Source organism: Ovis aries, chromosome 8 (genome assembly GCF_016772045.2).
Source record: "Ovis aries strain OAR_USU_Benz2616 breed Rambouillet chromosome 8, ARS-UI_Ramb_v3.0, whole genome shotgun sequence".
In the NCBI taxonomy this organism is placed as follows: domain Eukaryota; kingdom Metazoa; phylum Chordata; class Mammalia; order Artiodactyla; family Bovidae; genus Ovis; species Ovis aries.
Genome location: NC_056061.1, coordinates 30,067,930 through 30,090,710, shown reverse-complemented (window position 1 = coordinate 30,090,710; position 22,781 = coordinate 30,067,930). Strand labels below are relative to the sequence as shown.

Genomic DNA, 22,781 nt, shown 5'->3' with positions numbered 1-22,781 from the left:
GCAACTAAGCCCATGTGCCACAACTGTTGAGCCTGTGCTCTAACCCAGGAGCCACAACTACTGAAGCCCATGCTCTGCAACAGGAGAAGCCACTGACCATGTAGCAGCAAAGACACAGCACAGCCATCAGTAAGTAGATAATTTTTTTAAAAGGCACTTGCTTAATGAGCTCTCCTCTCGACCCCCAACTCTTGCCTCAGATTCTTGAGGAATGATTTGTTTAGGCAACCTATCTAAAATTTACAGTAGCAAGGATAATGATGGCCAGAGAAGAACCTAGAGCCTAACTGCCACATTTTGGTGCTTTAGATAGAAGTGACCCTGAGACGGATTCAAGGACTACTGTTCCAAGACCTTGGGCAGGGGGCGATGGGGAGGCAAGCAAATACTTCCTATTAGAAAAAGATGGGCTAAAAAGAGCCCCGAAGTTAGCTACCCTCAGAAGTCCAACAGATTAGAGAGCTGTAATGAAATAAAGCAAAACACTATAAGGGAGAAGATCTAAATTTTACTGCAAGGTGTTAACTACCAATTTCATTGTGAGATTTGGGGCAAATCAATTATTTCTCTGAATCTTGGTTTTCCTCAACTATTAAATGGGAGGGGGGCGGTTGCAAAGCATAATTCCTTGAAGTTTCTTCCAGTTCTAAAATCCTGAGTTTAGAAATGCAAATCTTAGTATTTATAATGAAGAAATTAATTTGAAAACTGCTTTTTTGTAAACTGATGAGACATCTTTTGCTCATGATATTATTTTTAATCTGTTGTCTTCACATGGACCTTTCCCTCCAACTAAACTTTAATGATCACTTTCTTTGTGAAACTTTTTGTACCCAATCCCTCTTGGTTCTAATATCTGAAATTATAATGAAACTATTTCTATTTTTTAAACCACTTTAAGTCATTTCCATTTTTTAAACTATAATGACTGGCAGCCCACTCCACCAACTGGCAAAGAAGTCCTAGTTGGGTCAATTAAAGGTCACACTGCTAAATTCTGAGTCTTGAAGGGCCCTAATACTTGGAAATAACTCTTATATGTCGAATTCAGAACAATAACAGGTTTAAGTGCAAAGTTGCAACAAACAATAATGGCATAATTGACCATATTCCTTCCTTCTCTAATGAGTAACTATGTAGAGCGCTTAGAAGGGAATCTGGAACATAGTCTCAGGGAGTGTACAATGTAAGTTAGACAGATGAAAGGCACAGCATGGAAACTAAGATTAAAGTGTATCCAGATATTTGGGAAGAAAGTGGATTTTAATTCAACAACTGAACACATGAAAAGACTATTTTAACCAAAATCAGAGGTCTCTGTAACACTGACTTACAGTTTTTTAAATCATTGATTCAGATTATATGACTGTCATTATCAATAATATAAAGTTTATTTTATAATAAACTTTAGAGAGTTTATCACTGCCTACAGAGTAATCAAATAGGAAACATGTTTCTTCATCTCTACATTTCTAGAGGTTGTGAGACTAGCAGAATAGCTTACCTGTACAGGCAGAGGCAAAAATGCTTTTTGCACAAAAATGGTTTGTGTCATGTGTTTGAGTCTGACGCTACAGCAATGTCATACACTATCTCCTAATCTTCAAAGTAACACCTTAGATCTCAGTGAGCCGGAAGTCGTAACCATTCCCAGTGTCAGTGTTACGAGCTGGCTTCTCCTGCCACCTTGTTTTTGGCTACCAGAGAGAAGGCTGCATAGGAAATAAAGTGGACATCAAATTGCTGTTCTTGAGCAAAATGTTGATCTTTTCCCATTTTAATCACTATTCTTTCACCGAAGATTAAAGATTAGGTATTTTTTAATTTTTTATTTTATTTTTTTAGATGCAGCTGAACCTTAGCACAATTACAGATCTGATATAAGTGATCTCTGGAATGGCTTTGTTAAATGGTTAATTCATGGGACAAATTTTACCAGTTGCAGGGGAATATGTAATTGCTTCATTCTTTATCTTTTGGTAAGGGTAACCACAATTCAACAATTTTTTCAACTGAAAAACTAAAGTGTTGTGATTATTATGCCCTAAGCTATAATAAAATTATCATCTTAAAAATTAGAAATTGAGAGAAGTAGGAGGTGGCATCCTCACTCACTGCTATACAAAGATGTCGGTAATATATTCCTAAGGAAAAGAAACAGAAAAGCTGGTTACAAAATAGAACAACATGACAGGTATTCTTTTTTAAAAAATCAGCTCAATCAATGTTTATGTATGCTGAGAAAAGTCTGATACAACAAAATAATAATAATAATATAATCTGTAAGTGGTAAGATTCTAGATGTTTTTAATTATAATTTTTTCAATTTTTCCAATTTGCTTAAATTTATAATCACTTACTATATAATGTATTGCATATTCTCCCCCCTTTATATATCTTGCTTTTATATCAGATACAACAGAAAACCTGCTTCTAAGGTAGAGGGACAGGAGGAAGCACACCCTGTTTTAGTCTCAGAAAGGCTTCAAGCCTAGCTGTGTCCATAAACTGATTTATGGAATACAGCAACTGAAAGTCCCTGGATTAGCAAAAATAAGATCAGGAACTGGTGATAAGCATTCTGTGCAGACAACTTGTGCCCTTCTAAATAAATGTGATTCAGGAGTACTGTCAGTTAGCATTTGACAGATGGAACAGACTCAACAGAGTTGTAGATGTTTTACTAGTAAACCAGAGCACTTGGTTTGAGCAAAGGAGTGCCTATCCTAAATATAAAGTAAAATATAAAGTAAAACCAAATCTTTGGAAAAATGTTAATTATAAACTGATGTGGCTCAACTGAAACTTAAGCCATCATTAGCTATCTGAGTTTATGTAAGAAGGTGGTATAATTGTATTTTAATTCACTTTAAAAAGGTCGCTATGTACTTAATCTGCTTGGTATATTAAAACTGTGGAGACTATAATAGTCTTATAATCTATTTATAATCTTTATAATTTAAAAGATTTTATAATCTTTCAAAAACTTGCACTGGGAAGGTTAATGATTTTTTTTTTTTTTAACTACAGTGTGGAATGACAGGACAACAAATGAACACACAGCCCCTCAGCCTTTAGTACTCTTCGCAGCTGCTAGCAAAGGAAACAGTCATGTGTGTGCATGCATCTGCCGTGCTCATGGTATTAATTATGCACAAATTTATTGCACTCCTCCCCCAGCCCCTAGGAACAAATAGCAGAGTATGAAGCGGTAGCAAAGGTAAAACACCCTTGAGGGAGAATTAATTCTTGGGAGGGAAAAAAGATGGACTTGGTGCAAATACGTCCTTTTCAAAGAGCTTTGGCATTTGAAGGGATATTGTCAAGACTTTTTTTTAAGCCAGAGAAATTATATTGTCAGTGAAAACATTTTACAGAAAAATACTTTTATAGATAAAGGATGCCAAATAGCCTGCTAACAGTAATCAGAGCCATTAGCTTCACACTTCCATTCATCTCCATTCAAATGGAGCACAAAGTATTTGAGAGATGCTTTTAAAGATGGAAAGATTTACTTATACCACCAAGATAAAGTACAGGAGGACTGGTAAAGGATGAGCGCTCTCCCATAGAGGCCAGTAATATCTAACATTTGTAAAGCACTTCATCATTTACAAACTAGGTGTAAGCAAACTATCTGGTTCCAGGTGGATTCAGTCCTCAGTACCTGGCCAGAGCTTCCAGGCTGGCAGCCTCGGTGGAGAAGCAATCTCTGAAGAACATGGGGAGCAGCAGCAGTGGCCAAATAAAGGGTGAATCTGCTCACTCACCACCTGGGCACAAACAACCCAGATGAGCCCTAATCTGTATGCTGATTAGTATAAATGAGTGGCTTTAATAAGCCATTGATGAAGTCTATGAAAGAATGGTTCTCTCCACTCCTTCCTACCAGACAAGGACCAGGTTTAATGAAGACAATGATAAAAAGTCTGTTGTAGCAAACACACCACTAACTCACAGGAGTTCTGGAAGAAGCTTCTAACTCAGCTTTTTGAAGGGAGTCTTTTCAATGCTGCCAAATGTGTAAGGCCGTGCTTATTTGTGGGAGGGATGGCAATCTGTTCAAGTGAGCTGGAAGTTCTTTCTGGCTAAGGGGGAAGAGCAGAGAGAGAAATGGCACTACCAGTAGGACAGGTGCAGCAAAAACTAAGCAAATTGATAATCTTAATTTTTAATTTAGAACAGCTGATACATTGGTTTATAAACTCTAACTACTGGTAACATTTGTCAAAAGGGTTCATGAAAATTCAGTGAACTGCAGAAAAGTATAAAATCACAGCTGATAAAACAAATAGTCCACAAGTTTAGGAAAATGGCTTGCATATAAAGTTTGAAATTTAATATTACATTGGCTAGTGCACTCATTTCAAAAACATTTGTTGGTAGATTACTATGTACCTGGCACTGTATTAGTGAGAGAAGTGATAGCCATACAGAGATAAAGGCCATTTATTTGTCTTTGATCACCTAGAAGGATAATACACAGATGAGCTGCATGACCTTGGGCCAGTGCATCACTTCTTAGGGGCTCAGTTTGCTTATCTAGGTAAGAGGTAACTGTATCAACAGTAAGCCCCAAGATCAGAAATACCTAAATGTGCACCTATACCATGCACATTTGTAAGGAATGTCAATTACAATGTGCAATTGTACGTGCGTTAGTCACTCAGTTGTGTCCGACTCTTTGTGACCCCATGCACTGTAGCCCACCAGGCTCCTCTGTCCATGGGATTTTCTAGGCAGCAATACTGGAGCGTATTGCCATTCCCTTCTCCAGGGGATCTTCCTGACCCAGGGACTGAACCCAGGTCTCCTGCATTGCAGGAAGTTTCTTTACGGTCTGAGCCACCAGGGAGGCCTGTGCAACCGCAAGTTATAGCCAATTAGCCAAAAATGTGGATTTCTTTTATTAGCAATACAAAAGTAATCCAAAAGTTGCTTACTTTTTGCATGAGGGTATATGATTGGCTGTGTTTGTCATTGAGCAGTAACAAATATCATTCATTTAAACAATAATTCAGTTCAGTCACTCAGTCGTGTCTGACTCTGTGACCCCATGAATCACCGCACGCCAGGCCTCCCTGTCCATCACCAACTCCTGGAATTCACCCAAACTCATGTGCACTGAGTCAGTGATGCCATCCAGCCATCTCATCCTCTGTCAACCCCTTCTCCTCCTGCCCGCAATCCCTCCCAGCATCAGGGTCTTTTCCAACGAGTCAACTCTTCACATGAGGTGGCCAAAGTATTGGAGTTTCAGCCTCAGCATTAGTCCATCAGGAGACTGGTCTCCTCCAGGATGGACTGGTTGGATCTCCTTGCAGTCCAAGGGACTCTCAAAAGTCTTCTCCAGCACCACAGTTCAAAAGCATCAATTCTTTGGTGCTCAGCTTTCTTTATAGTCCAACTCTCACATCCATACATAACCACTGGAAAAACCATAGCCTTGACTAGACGGACCTTTGTTGGCAAAGTAATATCTCTGCTTTTTAATATGCTATCTAGGTTGGTCATAACTTTCCTTCCAAATAATTAGGTTCCTGAAAAAGTGGCAGGTAATTTAAAATGCTGACATCAAGATCAAACTTTTCAGAAGAAATAAAGAAAAAGGAGATGCTTTTGAATATTCATTGGAAGGACTGATGCTGAAGCTGAAGCTCCAATACTTTGTCCACCTATTGCAAAGAGCCGATTTATTAGAAAAGACGCTGATGCCAGGAAAGACTGAGGGCAGGAAGAGAAGGGAGTGATAGAGGATGAGATGGTTGGATAGCATCATCGACTCAATGGACATGAGTTTGAGCAAATTCCGGGAGATAGTGAGGCCAGGGAAGCCTGCAGCCCATGTGGTCGCAAAGAGTCAGACACGACTGAGCGACTAACAACAACAAGATACCTTGTTATGACTGGACTTTCTCTGAAGAAAATAATGTCTGCCATTTCAGTGATCTGCACACTTTCCCCCATGTGGCCAATAACATTTTGCTTTCACTGCTTCTTCATTTGAGGGCCCTTTCAGTGATGTTAAGTGGTGTTTTCCAAGTATGATTTTATTGAAAAGTTAATTCCACTTTTGAGAAGTTCACAGTGTGAATCTTCAGAGCACCAGAATCATAGTAGAGTATTTCATGCAACTGAGGATGCTGCTGGCTAGGACACTGCCCGGTAGTACTGGGTTTCAGAATTTTTAAATGGTAACCCAGAGTAAGAACTGTATTTTACATCATGACACAGTACATGTATACATGCATATGTATAAAAATGAATGAGAAGCTTTATAAAACAAAGGTTTCATTATTCCTATTTTCTTTTGTATTTCATAAAAAAGGTGTTAATAGTTACTTACTAAATCGATTTCACCACCCACCAATAAACAGGATGTGATCTGAGGTTTGAACCATTATCTCACATCATGGTGATATGTCATGCATAGCTCATAGCTTGTCATATATGACTCATATTTTGATATGTGGCTTGAACCATTATATCAATCATGCTGATAATGTCATGTATAGCTCATACCTTAGCCATCTTTTAGAAATTTTTTAAACTTTTTATTATTTATTTTTGGCTGTGTTGGGTTTTCTTTGCTGCATGGGCTTTCCTCTAGTTGCAGTGAGTGGGGGCTACTCTTCATTGTGGTGCACAGATTTCTCATTGCAGTGGCTTGTCTTGCTGTGGAGCATGGGCTCTAGGGCGCGCAGGCTTCAGTAGTTGCAGCTCTGGGGCACTACCGCACAGGTTCAACAGTTGTGGCACACAGGCTTAGCTGCTCAGCAGCATATGGGATCTTCCCGGCAGGGATTGAACCCATGTCTCCTGCATTGGCAGGAAGATTCTTTACCACCGAGCCACCAGGGAAGCCCCTTGGTTAGTCATGTTAATTGCAAAATCCCCAAATTTTTGATATACAGTTTAAACATTGTTATTCTGAAATATATTTGTAAAGGTGTTAATTTCTTTATCACTATATACCAAAAACAAGTAAATCAACTGAGTGTAAACAGAGGCAGGATAAAATAGAATCATTCTTGCGTACTGGAGAGTATATTCTGTTAGGGTACATATCAATCTTGTTGGTTTAGACTACTGATGTTGACTATTAGCTTTAATTGTATTAGATTCATGAAAACAAATTGGCTTAGACCACATTTGGCCAAAGAATTAAAAACTTCAGCATTTTTCTGGGATTCACATATACATCTTGCAAATTGCAGGGATACCAGGTCCTATTGGGTAACACAGTTCACCTTTCAGCATAATCAGTTCCTGTTCAAACTGGGCCATACTGAAAGGCAGATGTTTGTAATTTAGACACATCCCAAGGTCTGCACTTCAAAGGCAGTCACAGAAATAAAAGCATGGCTCATATGTGTTAAAAATCCATGAATCTTGTCTAAAACTGTAACTGTATTTCTTCCAAATACCTTCGCAGTTCTTCAAAATCTGTGATTCAATGAAACTCTAAAAATAATGGGCCCTACTAATACTGCATTCTAGAAAATTAAGACAATCCATTTTTCCCTCCTTTAAAAAAAATCAGGTAGTGAGAATTGAAACTAGCTGCATCGTTCCCTTAAATCAAATAATGAATACCCTTGGGTTAGAAATTCTCTAATTTATAAAGATACACAATTGACTTTTAAACTGATATCTGTATCTCAATGCTTAGCACATGAACAAAAATTTTTGTTGAATTATCAATACTGTTCTAATGTGTGAATTCACTGTATAAATCTTAACTATTTCAAAATAAATTTGCACAACTACCATTCTGTTCAATCACTGTTTTCATTTGTATACCACCTTATAGCTTAAACTACTTGAAAAAAATGAAGCTTCTCATCACAAATCAGCCATAAAGATGAGTTCATAAATTTGGGGTATGACTTTAGATTGCTGAAATATGCATGTCCAATCTCAAGATCTCTGATAGTTATAAAACATTTTGATTTTTCTATTACACCTCTGATTTTATTACAAATTTTTCTTGATTGCTTTTCTTTATATTGAATGTCTTTTTCAGAATCTGGTTGTATGTTGTAGCTTTTGACTTTTTCCCACAACACTCAGAACTGCAGAATATTGGAACTGGCAAGGAGGCAGGGATGGAAATAATGCTGCTTTTATAGATGAGGAAACTAAGAAAACAAGTTGCCTTTGCTTAGTAGGTGTTTCTCTAAAATGTTTTATAAAGCCTTATTGATATTTTTATTGAAATGTTTATTTAAAAACCACTAATTGTTTAAGATATTATAAATTCCAATATCTCTAACTGCAAAATTTCTGGCAAAAAAGCTATTGTGGTTCTTTGTTTGTTTGTTTTCTTCTTCAGTTAAGCATGAGGATTTCAAAGCTGGATTGCCTGGATTTAGACAGCAACTTTACCATTTATTAGCACTGTTATCGCAAGGAAATTAGCTCTTTCCTTTGTCTCAGGAGAGGTTATATAGTTAATATACAAAAATCACAACAGTGTCTGCTGCTGCTGCTAAGTCGCTTCAGTTGTGTCTGACTCTGTGCGACCCCATAGACGGCAGCCCACCAGGCTCCCCCGTCCCTGGAATTCTACCACATAGTAAATACTCAAAAGTATAAGCTGCTATTTTTTTAATACCTTGTAGTAATTTTAATAACTATTATATACTCTACATTATGAAGTTTCTAATTTCATTTCCAAAATGGTGTATTAAGACATTAGATAAACAATCTGGAGAAAAAGGTTTCACCTGGAATTCTGAGATAAAATGAGTTGTCCAATGTTAAATGACTATTTTTTTTTAAAAAGGTAGAGATAGGAAGTAGGTCTACATACTTCAACGTCAGGGCTATTTCCATGTCTCTTTGTAGCTTTATATGACATCACTAAGGAATATAAAATAGATAAATGCTATAAAGCTTAATACATTATGAAAACATAAGTAGTCCACAAGAGTGTAGCTGCTTAGCAATGAAGTAGTTAATCTGATATTCTAAATAGCAAAACTGTCCTTCAAAAACTAAAGATTAGACAGACACACACAGTATAGTTTGTGTTTACTGATATCTGACTTGAACAAAGAACAAAGACAATTAAGCCACATGAATAACAACAAATAACTCAATGTATTTTCCAAAATTCTTAAAAAGAAAGTTCCTTGGCACAACCATACTTTCCAACAACCCACTTTAATGTTTTCACAATTTACTATATCAGAAATGACCTCAGGGTCAGGCATTTGTCCGTTAATGACCAGTTGGGCTAATGGCCTTCAGCTTTGCCTTGGGCACACAAGTCCTCCAGTAGGTCATTAGCTGCCAGAAAAGGGCTCTTCCCAATCACTATTGCTAAATAAATAAAATTTGCTTCTGGGTTAAGGCCCTGTAAGCCAACTTGGGCTTAGAGTGAATTTTTTCGTTGAGTATTTACAACTCAGAAGAAAATGATGGAAATGCTAAAACCAAAGTTATATCACTATAATTAATGAAAAGTAGTCGCATGGATCCTTTTGGATGCTCTTAAATTTTCTTTTGCTTATGGTATCCAAATTCAGTATTAATATAGCAGGCACCAGATTACAACTGTAATACATTTAAAATTTTTATCTATAAGTAAATTTTTTGGAGCTCATACTACATTTTCCCAAAATATAAGGTTATAAATGATGGCTCGGTTTCCAGGGCAACCCACAAAAGCTTATTTAGTCCATAATATTAGAAATACCTTATACCTGTAACCAAAAAGTAGAAAACCACAATCTTCCAATACCTGCAACTAAACAAATAGAAAAACAAAACTAAATATGAAATATTCAAAAATGATCTTTAAATGTTAATATTTACAAGAAATTTGGTTCAATAAGAGAATGAGGATAGATACACTGGTTCTTTCCTATGCCTATTTCATTTCTATTATAATTTTCCTTTTATATACCAAGTTTTAATTCTTCAACTCCAAGTAAGCTTTGTTGGTTTATCTTTCCTCTTGAAAAAAGTAAAGAGAAGGCAAAAAGGTGATAACAATTTTTCTGAAATACCAGGTAAAAGGAAAATGAAAAACTGAAGGAAAACAATTAAAGAGGATGTGTATACATTCTGGAGACTACCTAAGGTGAAATGAACTGAGTAATGCATGGTGCTAAGTCACTTCAGTCGTGTCCAACTCTGCGACCCCATAGACGGCAGCCCACCAGGCTCCCCCGTCCCTGGGATTCTCCAGGCAAGAACACTGGAGTGGGTTGCCGTTTCCTTCTCCAGTGCATGAAAGTGAAAGGTGAAAGTGAAGTCACTCAGTCATGTCCACTCTTAGCGACCCCATGGACTGCAGCCTACCAGGCCCCTCTGTCCATAGGATTTTCCAGGCAAGAGTACTGGAGTGGGGTGCCATTGCGAAAGGGGCACCAAGAAAGGATGGGTGGAAAAGAGTCTTGTCATCAGTATTTTACTTGTGGAAATTACCGAATTAATTGTTTTCATCCTCTGTAGTTTGACACCCAGCATTAATATTCTTTTCTTCATATAACCCACTCACATGTAGATTTTCATGACTAGAATAAATATGCACAGAACCTAAGGGGGGTGTCGTACATCGTAATGATAAAGGAAACTATCTTCATATCACTTAGAGAAGTCAGAATGCTATTATAAAATCACAATTTCAAAATTCTCAGAATAATTTTCCAGTTTTTTTCTTATCATATGATGCTAACATAGCCAAGTATTAAACAGACACTATATTTATATTCTGAATCTGCTTCCTTGCATTTAAAATAAAAGTAATACATGTTTGAGATGTGTACTAGAAATAAGAAGACAAAATATTATGCTCTTTTAAAATTTATTATCTCATTAAAACCTTGAACTTTACCCTTCTGGTGCCACAAAAACAATGAAATGAAATGAAATGTCTTTTGGGGGTAGGCAAAATGGATACTTCTCTGAATTGTCTATGTCAGAAACCTGAAGACGAGAAAAAAGAGCAAGAGAAGCACTTCTTCCATATGCTTGGCATTTAAAGAGACTTATTTTTTTTAAAGCCTGTTTTCTACAAAAATACGCCCTCTGAAATGGGTAGAGTTGAACCATGGTTGGCCATGAGAGAGAAATATACTGACTATGGCAATCTTATTGTACACTCCAGCAATCTCAATTTTTGTAATTCCCTTTACCCACTTTCTAGAATTAATATTAATTAAATCTATTTTTTCCCCCACCAATTTCACTGGCGTAAGTTGCTCTTTCTCCAAAGTCAGAGAGAGGAAAGAAAAGGATTTTGCGGCTTGAGTTATTCAGTATTCTAATTTGGCCTTTCTATTGATTTTACTCAAGGGGCTTCCTGAGTCCAGAGTTTACAAAGTACTGGGAAGATAAACAGCTGATTCCTTCCTCTTCATCCTCAGCCACGTGACCCTGGTCTGTAAAGACACAAGGTCACAATAATCGCTATTTTAAATGAATATGACAAAGAAAAACTTAAATTTCATATGACATAGCATGTTTTTAGGTTTCACTTTTCAATATGCATTTGTAAGTAAAATTAATATAACAGATAAGAAAAACATCAAATAACCAATAGCAGCTGCTTTATTAAAATATATAGATGGTACAAAAGGAGATTTACATGCATAAATTGAGCATATTTATACAACTAAATTTCTTTCTTGTAAACAACATATTTATGCCTTTAGGAAAACAAAGTTAACATAAGGAAATACATCAGCTATGTAAGAAGTACATCTGTGCCACTGGTTATTTAGAAATATAAATCACTAATGCTTAATAGAATGGTTCCCAGGAGTGATATCACGATGATGTTCCAAGGTGCTTAGACAAGACCCAGGCTAACTCTCAGATGTGTAAGGATAGGTCTATTAAATGAAAATCACTACAAAGGTTAAAAATAATAATATGGTGAATTAACTTTTTTAAATACTAGGGTTATCACTGTATATATAAAATAAAACACTCTTTTTTTTTTTTTTAAGATGACAAGTAGTAATGTGCACTGTCTTATTTACACTGTGGCTTAATCCTAAAATACAAATCTAGTCCACAAATAAATACAGGGAACCAGGGAAAAACTGTAACGGTCAGCCAGATTTCTAAATTATAGTGCTTTTCCATGTCATGATTTTTTCCCAATTATCTAGCATGTCTTGTTGATAGCCTGATGCTCAAACATTGAAATTTTAGATTCTGGCATGACCCCATCATTTCAGCACTCAGTGATGTTTTACATGAACACAATATAGAGCAATTTATTTCAACGGAGTCAGAGAATTTATGGCTTAGAAAGAGGCATTCTGAGGTCTCTTAGTCCAGGGTCTTTATATAGTGAAGTACTAAAATAAAAAGTTGTCCTTAGGTTCCATAACTGAAAAATGAATGAAAATTCAAGCATTAATTTTTAAATTCACTACTGAATTCAAAATCTTGTTAATTCACACTTATGTGACTCTAGCTATAATAGTAAGACAATTACCAGAGGATTAATATACCAATTTCTATACTTAGAGATATTTAAAAATCTAAGTGTTACCTAAGGCAATTACCTTGAAGACCCCTAATATCTTCAGGGAAAAGCCAAAGGGAGAATAATTGACTTTGCTAATTTTACCCTTGGCAATTATAAAAGAGCTCTGAATTTCATATGACTGCAGAACACTTCATCTAATGGTCTGCCCCAGGAGAAGTTCAACATATAACACAGGAATTCAGACAAGAATTCAGTAGCAAAAGAAAGTGGGATGTTGGTAGAATGAGTAAGTTATAAAAAATTAAAAGTTGCTACAAATATGTTAACTTTAATTACCAAGTTAAATATATACTCTCAAAGAAAAAGCAGGCTATTACTGTGAAAAAACAGAATACTATATACAGCATTTCTGTGTTATGTTCTGCCCGTCCCCTTATTGCTGAGGTCTCTGTTTATGTTGCTAACGCTGACAAATTTTCTTTCTTATGAAAGAAAGTTAAAATGTCAAACAGACATCTAACTTTGCTAAGACATTATCATATGTAGAGATCTTATTTATCACCACCCTTTCCTCCCCTCGGACTCCCTCTTTTAATAGTAATATACTGAAGCTTCTGGGAACTCATTTAATAAAATTAGTCCTCTTCTGAGATAAAACTTTACTTTCCTTAAAAAAAGATTCCAAGAGGAATACCACCATGTATTTAAATGAAAGGAACCAGTTCTGAATATAGGAGATTTCTTTTATCAAAGGATTTTCTCTGAAAGAGCACTTTAGTTACCCATTACAATTTACTCAGTTTAAAACAATATTCACATGATTTGGAAATCATCCATTATGATTAAAATACGGCTACAGAAAGCCTTGATTTGTAGATCAATTATGGCCCCTGGACATGGTACTCAAGGTCTTTCACAAAAAGTGAGCCAGTGAAGCATCTTTTGAAAGTGACCTTGTAGAACCTTCAAATGACTCTTTGAAGAACAATGTGCAAAAGATCTGTTTTGGATGAACAGGGGGGATGCATACAATAAGGGCTTCAATTTAACACAGCTCTCAAATTCCGAAAAAGACATACCACGGCTTAAAAAGGAAAAGAAAAAACCTCCTCATCAGGCAAAGGATGATAAAATGCAAATCTAAAGGTGCAAACCTGTGCAGAGATCATGAAGGTACAGGACTTGATGGGAAGGGAATGCTTGACCATTCTTATTTCAAGGAGAAGCTTCAGGCTGAACTGTTGCTTGGATATGCTAAGCTTTTTTTTTTTTTTTTTGTAAATCAAGTAGTGCTACTGAAATCCGGTGCCTAATGGAGCAGATGGTGGAGGTCTTAGACTCTGGAACATTTATAGTGATGCTTCTGAATGCAAAGCACCAAGAATGGATTTCACAGGCTATGAATCTGATTTGATTTTGATGAGAACAGAGCCTCCATTTTCTCTGAACTTGAACCACACTGAAAGAAAGAATGTGTGAATGATACAAGCTAGCTAAGAAAAGGAACATTTTAAATATTATTTCCATAAAGTGAAGTGGCTAAAGCAAGTGATCACTTGCTTGTGTCATTATAGTATGTTAATAATACTCGTACGTAATACCACCATCTTAACCTTATATAAAAGGTTAATGAAAGTGAAAGTTGCTCACTCATGTCCAACTCTGTGACTCCATGGACAGCAGCCCACCAGGATCCTCTTTCCATGGGATTTTTCCAGGCAAGGATACTGGTGTGGTTTGCCATTTCCTTCTCCAGGGTATCTTCCTGACCCAGGGATCAAACCAGGGTCTCCTGCATTGCAGGTGTTCTTTGCCAACTGAACTACCAGGGAAGCCCAATCTTACATAAGACTCCACCAGGAGCCCTAGTGGTCCAGTAGTTACGAATCAGCCTTGCAGTACAAGGGACATCAGTTTGATCCTTGGTCCAGGGAGACCCCACATGCCGCAGAGCAGTTAAGCCCCTGTGCCACAGCTACTAGGCCAGAACTGGATACAGCCCGTGAGCTGCGGAAACTGAAGTCCTCACACCTAGAGCCTGTGCTCTGCAACAGGAGGAGCCACTGCAGGGAGAAGCCGGTGCACTGCAACAGAGAGCAGCCCCAGCTCGTCACAACTAGAGAAACCCACGTGCAGCAACAAAGAACCCCCACTGCCAAAAAATAAATAGATGAAACTTAAAAAAGAAAAAGACTTCATTAGAATAGCTTAAAGTGAGTTAAAACTGATGATCTGAGCAAACAGATATAAATTTGTCCCATGACATGTCTTCCTCTCAGGTATGCAGGTCTAAACCATGAGAGGTCAGTGTATGTAGTTAGTCACGTGCAGCTCCAGGCAGCCAGAAACCATACCGGATCCGCATTTTCTGAGGCTTCCTCCTTCTCCAAGATGCAAAGTTCAACAGAGACCATGGCAGGTATGGTGAAGAGGGAAAAGGCAGAGAGTGGCCCCCAAGTAAACTGAGATTATTTATAATTTCATTTTATATGGCCAATTAATTTCTTTCTTTAGCTTCCTATTCAGATGAACATAAACTACATACTAAAGGCACCATACTATGTTCTCCCTAAAACCAGCAGGTCTGTCTATGAAACTATACGTTAAAGAAAAAGTGTGAAGGGAAGGTAGGGCAGAATGCTATTTGTCTCCCAATATCTGTTCTCTGTATCTTCCAAATTTTTGGCTGGGCACATGGCAAAAGTTCGTATACAAAAGTTTGTATATCCTAGTTTCTCTGACAGCTAGGTGTGACTGTATCATTAAATTTTAGCCAACATAATGTACACAGAAGGATTTCAAATAACTTCTTTAAAGCGGTATGACACTATAAAATTTATCATCCAAACTGGGCCGTGTAAAAGGGAGTAATAAAATAAAACTTTGTACTTTTTGAAACTTTTGTAGAATTGCAATTAATGAAAACAAAGTTTCCATTGGAATTTTTCCCTACAGAAGGAAAGAAGGAATTGAACAAAATAAATGGTAAGAAATCAACTGCTCTACAAGATTAAAATGTGCCATTCTGTACTTGTGATTTGGATTATCTCACCTTGCAGGAAAACTCCTTTGGTGGTGGTGGTGGTGGTGGTGGTGTGTGTGTGTGTGTGTGTGTGTGTGTGTGTGTGTGTGTGTGTGTGTGTGTGTTAGTCACTCAGTTGTGTCTGACTCTTTGCAACCCCATGGACTGTAGCCTGCCATGCTCCTCTCTCCAGCCAAGAATACTGGAGTAGGTTGCCATTCCCTTCTCCAGAGAATGATCCCAACCCAAAGATCAAACTCAGGTCTCCTGCATTGCAGGCAGATTCTTTACCATCTGAGCCACCAGGGAAGCATCTGATGAAACTTGTACTAACTAATAATTGATTTTATTATATTGGGGGACTTGTTAACTAGTTCTATTCAAAAACTACTTTCAAAAAATATACAAATTTTCAAACAAAATAAAAATAACATATATTCATGAATATTAAAATAAAATAAAAAGAACTTTTTATATTGATTATATGAATACTAAAAAATAGTAGACTCACCATTCTTGGTACATATCCATATACTTTTTTTCTTAGCCCTATCTGTCTCTAATATAGTGTCACTTGGATTTTTCTGAAGGATGTGTTTTTAAAAACATGGCATTTAAAAATAAAACCTCCAACAATATTCTCACAGCTGTACTCTGTAATTAATTAATTTGAAATTATTGACATTTTAAAGGATTCTTATTGGTAGATGACAATACCATCATTGATGGTATTGGTAGATGACTGGAATATGATAATTAGTGGATTTAATTGAGAAAGATGCTCTTTCTACAGGTTCTGAGTTACTTGGTTAAGTTCAGAGCAAATTTGCTAAGTGGAAGAGATATTCAATTCTAATTTTCTTTTCATATTGAAAATTGTTAACTATTCCACCCCAGATATTTTCAAGGTACTGTATCTTTGCTTCCTTCAGAGTACCTTTCTTTGACAAATATTTTTATAAGACAAAACTTGTCAAATAAACTGACTATGATTCTTTTGAATGTTTTGCCAAAATTAGATGCAGCAAAATCTATATTTTCTCAATTTCATTTCATTCATATATGTATATAATTTATTCAAAATAGGAGCACCACCAAAAGATTCTTTCTGCAAGGTGAGATATTCCAAATCACAGGTACAGAACTGCATGTTTTAATCTTGTAATGTTTATTCTTTGCATTTGAGTTCTTATCATTTATTTTGTTCAATTCCTTCTTTCTTTCTGTAGGAAAAAGTTCCAGTGGAAACTTTGTTTTCATTAATTGAAATTCTACAAAAGTTTCATTGGGTACTTCATTTGTTGAACACTTGATTTCAGATTTTCAATTGATTTTGAACAAAATGTCAACAAAACTATGATGACCATTTACAACAAAGTTCAATACCATCCTTGGACATATAGATTTCTAAAATCTGACTAACGACAGGCAACAAAGAGAGAAGGCATACATTTCTTTGAAATATGTGGTGCTGAAGTATAGTTTTATACTCAATATCAGCTATATCCCCCAAATCTTACAGTCCTGAGATCTGACTATAAAGATATTTGTTAGTTTTGGTAACAATAGCTTTTATTTTAATTAGTAGAATGTTGGTACTTGTTTTGATGCAAATATGAACTATGAGTATGCCTCAATTAGCTCTAACTACTCTGTAAGTTTCTCAACATAGTTAAGATGGTCACTTTTATCACAACACTGTGGTGTGTTTTGCTTAAATTTATACTTGTTTTATTATTATGAACTAACAATTTTCTTTCATGTTCAACTTTTAAACTGAATTTCCAGTCTCACTCAAAATGGCTTTACCTTTGATAGACTATACTTCCAAAAGTTTTACCTTGATTTCATGAATGGACTGAAAAAGAAAACATTTTTAGAATTAACAAAAATGATTTAATTACTTGAAGTACCTGACAACACTCAACTGAAACTGGAATTATTTAACTATTTGCAAAAGTCTTCTATCACTGGAGTCAACAAACTTAAAGCTACTGCTTTTGGTCAAAAATGAATGAAATTAATTTAGAGCAATAGTAACTTATCTCAACAAAAATTAGGCATTACAGAGTTGTATGTATATATACTTTCTTCAGCCATATGTGTTAACCCTTCATGTTTAGGAAGTCTCCCTAAAGTAACTACTAATTTTAGTAGTAACTACTACTAATCTTGACAGTTTTTCAGCAGATTTGACTCTTCTCTTTTTCATGTGGTCAGTGACCCAACTATGGCCTCCACAGTGAACAGCAAACGTCAAGGAACATTTTATGCAAGTTATACTTTCCTTACTAAATTAACTTTTCCAAGAAATTGGGTGATACACCAAACAGCCAGCTGGGGCAGCAGTGTCAAATACTTCTATCACCTGAGACAGGAAGGAGCTTTAACTGTCTCTAGACATTCAGTGTACTTTGTATTAACAACTGTCCTATATTCTGTCCTTGATTGGGGTATCTGAAAGCGCTGGGGAAAGAGAAGAGTTATTGCTGATTTTCTTTCAGATTTAATAATACCTTAACATGAGAATTTCCCCTACAGTACATGGGTCTCACCTATTATTGGCCTATGTGAGACAAAAAAAAATCGAGGCAGAGGCTGGGAGTAGAAAGCAGGGCTCTACCAATCCATCCATGCTGGTTTATTCTAACGTAATTATAAGTAACCATTCTCTGTTAAAAATAAAAATCTAGGACAAATGCTAAGTCAGAGGGGATTCTGGGACAGCAGACTTACACTGAGGCTGTACTTGGGTGTCCAGGATGTGTATTTACTTGATCTTCAATGGAGGAGATCTGCCCTTTTCTGCCCTTCCTTCTTCCCTCCTATTGACTGGAGTGAAGACATAATGGCAACTATCTTGGGCCACAAAGTGGTAAGATAGGAATGGCAGAGCAGTAAGATAAGAGGAGCCTGGGTTCCTGACTTTAGAATCACCACACCAATCTTGGGCTGCCTAGTCCCAGATAGTAATAATATGTTTAAAAAAAGAGAGAGAGAGAGAAATAAATTCTTATCTTGTTTTGGTCACTGTTATTTTATAGTCACACCAAATCCTAACTGATAAATAAGGACTACATCTACAGTCTTTCTAGAAAGCAGCTTGACAATATGCATCGAGAATACTAAAACTAAACCCTCTGAACCACTTCTAGGCACTTACCTTAAAGAAATAATCTGAAATGAAGAGAAACTGATGTGTAAAAATGTTTAATGCAAATCTATTTATAAGAGTAGAGAATTAGAAGCAACTTAAATGTCCCCAAATAAGGAATCTGGTAAATAAACAACACTACATCAAAATAACTGACTACTGTGCAACCATTAGGAAGCTTATGAAAAATGTTAATGATATGGGAAAATGCTCATGTCATATAATCAATGGGAGAAAAAGGTAGGATTAAAGAAACTTTACATATGTTAAGTTTTCACTTATGCTACTCCCAAATCCACACATCCAAAGGTATGAATAAACAAATACAGACTGGAAGGAAATATATGAAAACAGTAACCTACAGTAATAATCTCTGGATAGTGAGATGATAGGTAATATTTATGACATCATCTTTATCCTGAGTATTTAACACTACCCTATAATTAACAAATAATTCCATTACCAGAAAAAAAAAAAAAACCCAACAACTGGAAATTAATTTCAAAACTCTTTCCTAGCATTTACCAGTTTTAACTGGTATTGATATTGCCATTATCATCATTATCCTTATCACAATTTTACTGAGCATCTATGTGTGTGGAGTTGGGGCAGCAGGGTGTCCAGACCTCCGTGTCTGCTGCAGTCAACAAAGAGCCACCCAAAGGCTGTTCAGATAAAAACAAACCCGGCCCAGTTTTACCTTGGTGTTCTGTAGCAGAGCGAGTCCATTGCAGGCATTTGCTAGAAGAAAGTCTCCACTTAGGATAGCTATTTTATTTCCAAATTGCATATCTTTCAGTGGCCCATCAGAAGATTGCAATTCATTTAAATTTACTATCCCACGATGTACTAGGAGAGCAGTATGGATAAGTTCTGTGATCTCTGCCAAACTTCTTTGACTAAAACACAAAGGTAAGATTTGTCTGAGTGTAAAGAATACCATCTTATCAGTATTGTCAGATTTGAACAACAAAATACTTCATAGATTAGTGTCTCTTTTTTCAGGTTATTCCTTTTTAATGAAGTCTTTTTTCTATTGAGATATTTGGGCTCCAAAATCACTGCAGATGGTGACTGCTGCCATGAAATTAAAAGACGCTTACTCCTTGGAAGGAAAGTTATGACCAACCTAGATAGCATATTCAAAGGCAGAGATATTACTTTGCCAACTAAGGTCCATCTAGTCAAGGCTATGGTTTTTCCACTAGTCATGTATGGATGTGAGAGTTGGACTGTGAAGAAGGCTGAGCGCCGAAGAATTGACGCTTTTGAACTGTGGTGTCGGAGAAGACTCTTGAGAGTCCCTTGGACTGCAAGGAGATCCAACCAGTCCATTCTGAAGGAGATCAACCCTGGGATTTCTTTGGCAGGAATGATGCTAAAGCTGAAACTCCAGTACTTTGGCCACCTCATGAGAAGAGTTGACTCATTGGAAAAAACTCTGATGCTGAGAGGGATTGGGGGCAGGAGGAGAAGGGGACGACCGAGGATGAGGTGGCTGGATGGCATCACCGACTCGATGGACGTGCGTCTGAGTGAACTCCGGGAGTTGGTGATGGACAGGGAGGCCTGGCGTGCTGCGATTCATGGGGTCGCAAAGAGCTGGACACGAGTGAGCAACTGAACCGAACTGAACATTATATTAGTTTCAGGTGTACAATATAATGATTCAGTATTTGTACACACAGCTGACTCTTGAACAGCACAGAACTATGTGAGTCCTTTCATGGGGATTTTTTCAATAAACACGTAGGTAGTACACAATCTGAGGTTGGCTGAACTGCAGATGTGGAACCACAGATACAGAGGACAGACTATGGGCCTTGGACATCCATGGATTTTGATATCTGAAGTGAGTCTGGGAACCAATCCTGTGGACACCAAGGGAGGACTGTATTGTGAAATGATCACTGCAGTAAGCCTAATTAAATCTGTCATCATACATAGTCACAGTTTTCTTCCCTGTGATGAGAACTTTTAAGATCTACTCTCTTAGCAATTTTCAAATACACAATACAGTATTATTGACCACAGTCACCATTTACACACTATATCCCCAGTACATCATATCTTCATGTTTTTATTTTTTTCTTGATAATATGTAACTGCTGCTGCTGCATCGCTTCAGTCATGTCTGACTCTGTGTGACCCCATAGACAGCAGCCCACCAGGCTCCCCTGTCCCTGGGATTCTCCAGGCAAGAACACTGGAGTGGGTTGCCATTTCCTTCTCCAATGCACAAAAGTGAAAAGTGAAAGTGAAGTCGCTCAGTCGTGTCCAACTCTTTGCGACCCTATGGACTACAGCCTACCAGGCTCCTCCATCCATGGGATTTTCCAGGCAAAGCTTGTTAACTTTTGACCACCTTCACCCATTTTTTTTCTCCCTCCCTTGGCTCATCCCCATCCTCCCCCCTCAACCTTTGGCAACCACCAATCCGTTTTATGAGTTCAGCTTTTGGTTTTGCTTTGTTTTTTATATTTCATAAATAAGTGAGGTCATATAGTATTTGTCTTTGACTTATTTCACTTAGCATTTTGAAGTTTTGTGAAATTTTGTTTTCTTTTTAAGGTTTCAAATGTACTTTATTTCTTCAATCATGCCATATTTTAATGGGTACACAGTGCTTTTACTTATTTGGCATCAACTATGAGTTCGTTTTGAGGCAATTCAGTATTATACCAGCTAGATAATTACTGATTTAGCTGGTACAATACTGCCAGTAGGGGACAGGGTCCCTAGTATTCTAATCTGTGCTGCTGCATATACGAATATAGCAACACAAAGTGACCCCACTAGTGTTACCATATTTGCGTTGGAAACCAGGTATACATTTCTGGTGTCTCTATCTTAGCTGAATGCATCAAACTCAGGGAAACATCATGAAGCTGAAGAGAGAACTATGGCAACTGCAGCTGAGGGTTTGGTGTAACTTTGTATCAGCACCCTTGCAAAGAGACTTGAATGAAGTTTTTATTAGAGACTTTTCCACTGAGTTATTTGGGAGCTGTAAGTGGATCCTGACACCTTCCTTCTCTCTACCGTTCCCTATTCTCTATCCCACGAGTCTCCAGGATTCCCCCGAGAGAAGATGACCAACAGCCACCCCCAACCGTTCCATTCAGATACTTTGTTTTCAGTATAACTTCAGGATTTCTAAGAATCCTTACTAGTATCTTATAAAATTCCAATTTAGGTGGAAATAGAATTTGTGCCAGTCATTAGGCCAAGCACTTTTACACATGATCACTTTTAATCTTAAATACAAGGCTGTGGGATTTACAGAGATGAACAGATGTGGTCCCTTCCTTCAAGGACTTTATCTTTCAGAATAAGAACCACGATATATACCTACAGTAGTAACTAAAATAAAGACGACCCTTGAGGAACTTATAGTATAGGACTGTATCAGATGGCATTTCAGATGTTTGTTTTCTTGTTTATACTTTTCTATAGTTTGTACATTTTCTAAAATGACAAAAGAATTACTTTATAATCATCAGAAAATCAACAATTACTAAAAATTTTAAACCTCAAAGCCACCCTATGAAGGTACTATTAATCTCTTATTTCACAACTGAGAAAATTGTTACATATAGTGTAATGACTTGCCCAAAGGCACACAGTAAGCAATACAGAGCTGGAAACACATTGAAATCTGTTACAAATGACCCCATGTGAACCATACTTCTTCATTTCCAGGCCCCTGTGTAGTCCCCTCCACACTAACTTTGGACTTCACCATATGACTTACTTTGGCCAAAAAGATATTAGCAGAAGTGACATAGGCAAGGCCTGGTAAGTGTTTATGCATTAAGGCTTGTCAATGAGGTCACATGAATGATCCCAGAATGGTAAGAAATAAAATGGTTGTTTCAAGTCACTAAAATTTAGGATAGTTTGCTACACAGCAATAGGTATCTGACACAGAAACTGTACATCTAGGAGTGGGTGTTGTGTCAACAAAAGCCTAAAACATATGCCAACGGCTTTGAGTCTAAATGTTTGGGGCTAGAGGTAAAGGCTGAATAAATGGCAAACTCTCAGCAGAATCTGGAAAGGCAGTGAGGAAACTTATTGGAGGACAGAGCAAGGACATATGGTATTATAAGGGAGTGAAACAACATGCAAAACTTGCCTGTGGTAACTTG

At 37.0% G+C, this 22,781-nt stretch overlaps 1 protein-coding gene across 8 annotated transcripts in view; it reads right to left on the bottom strand.

Annotated features, from left to right (window-relative positions):
- Positions 1-22,781, bottom strand: part of PDSS2 (decaprenyl diphosphate synthase subunit 2) — a 311,640-nt gene that overhangs the window by 132,703 nt on the left and 156,156 nt on the right. For all 8 annotated transcript variants that reach the window (XM_060419521.1, XM_060419518.1, XM_060419519.1 and 5 more), the window contains one exon: positions 19,331-19,529. In XM_060419521.1, coding sequence (XP_060275504.1) covers positions 19,331-19,529 — 199 coding nt within the window. The remainder of the gene's footprint in view (positions 1-19,330; positions 19,530-22,781) is intronic.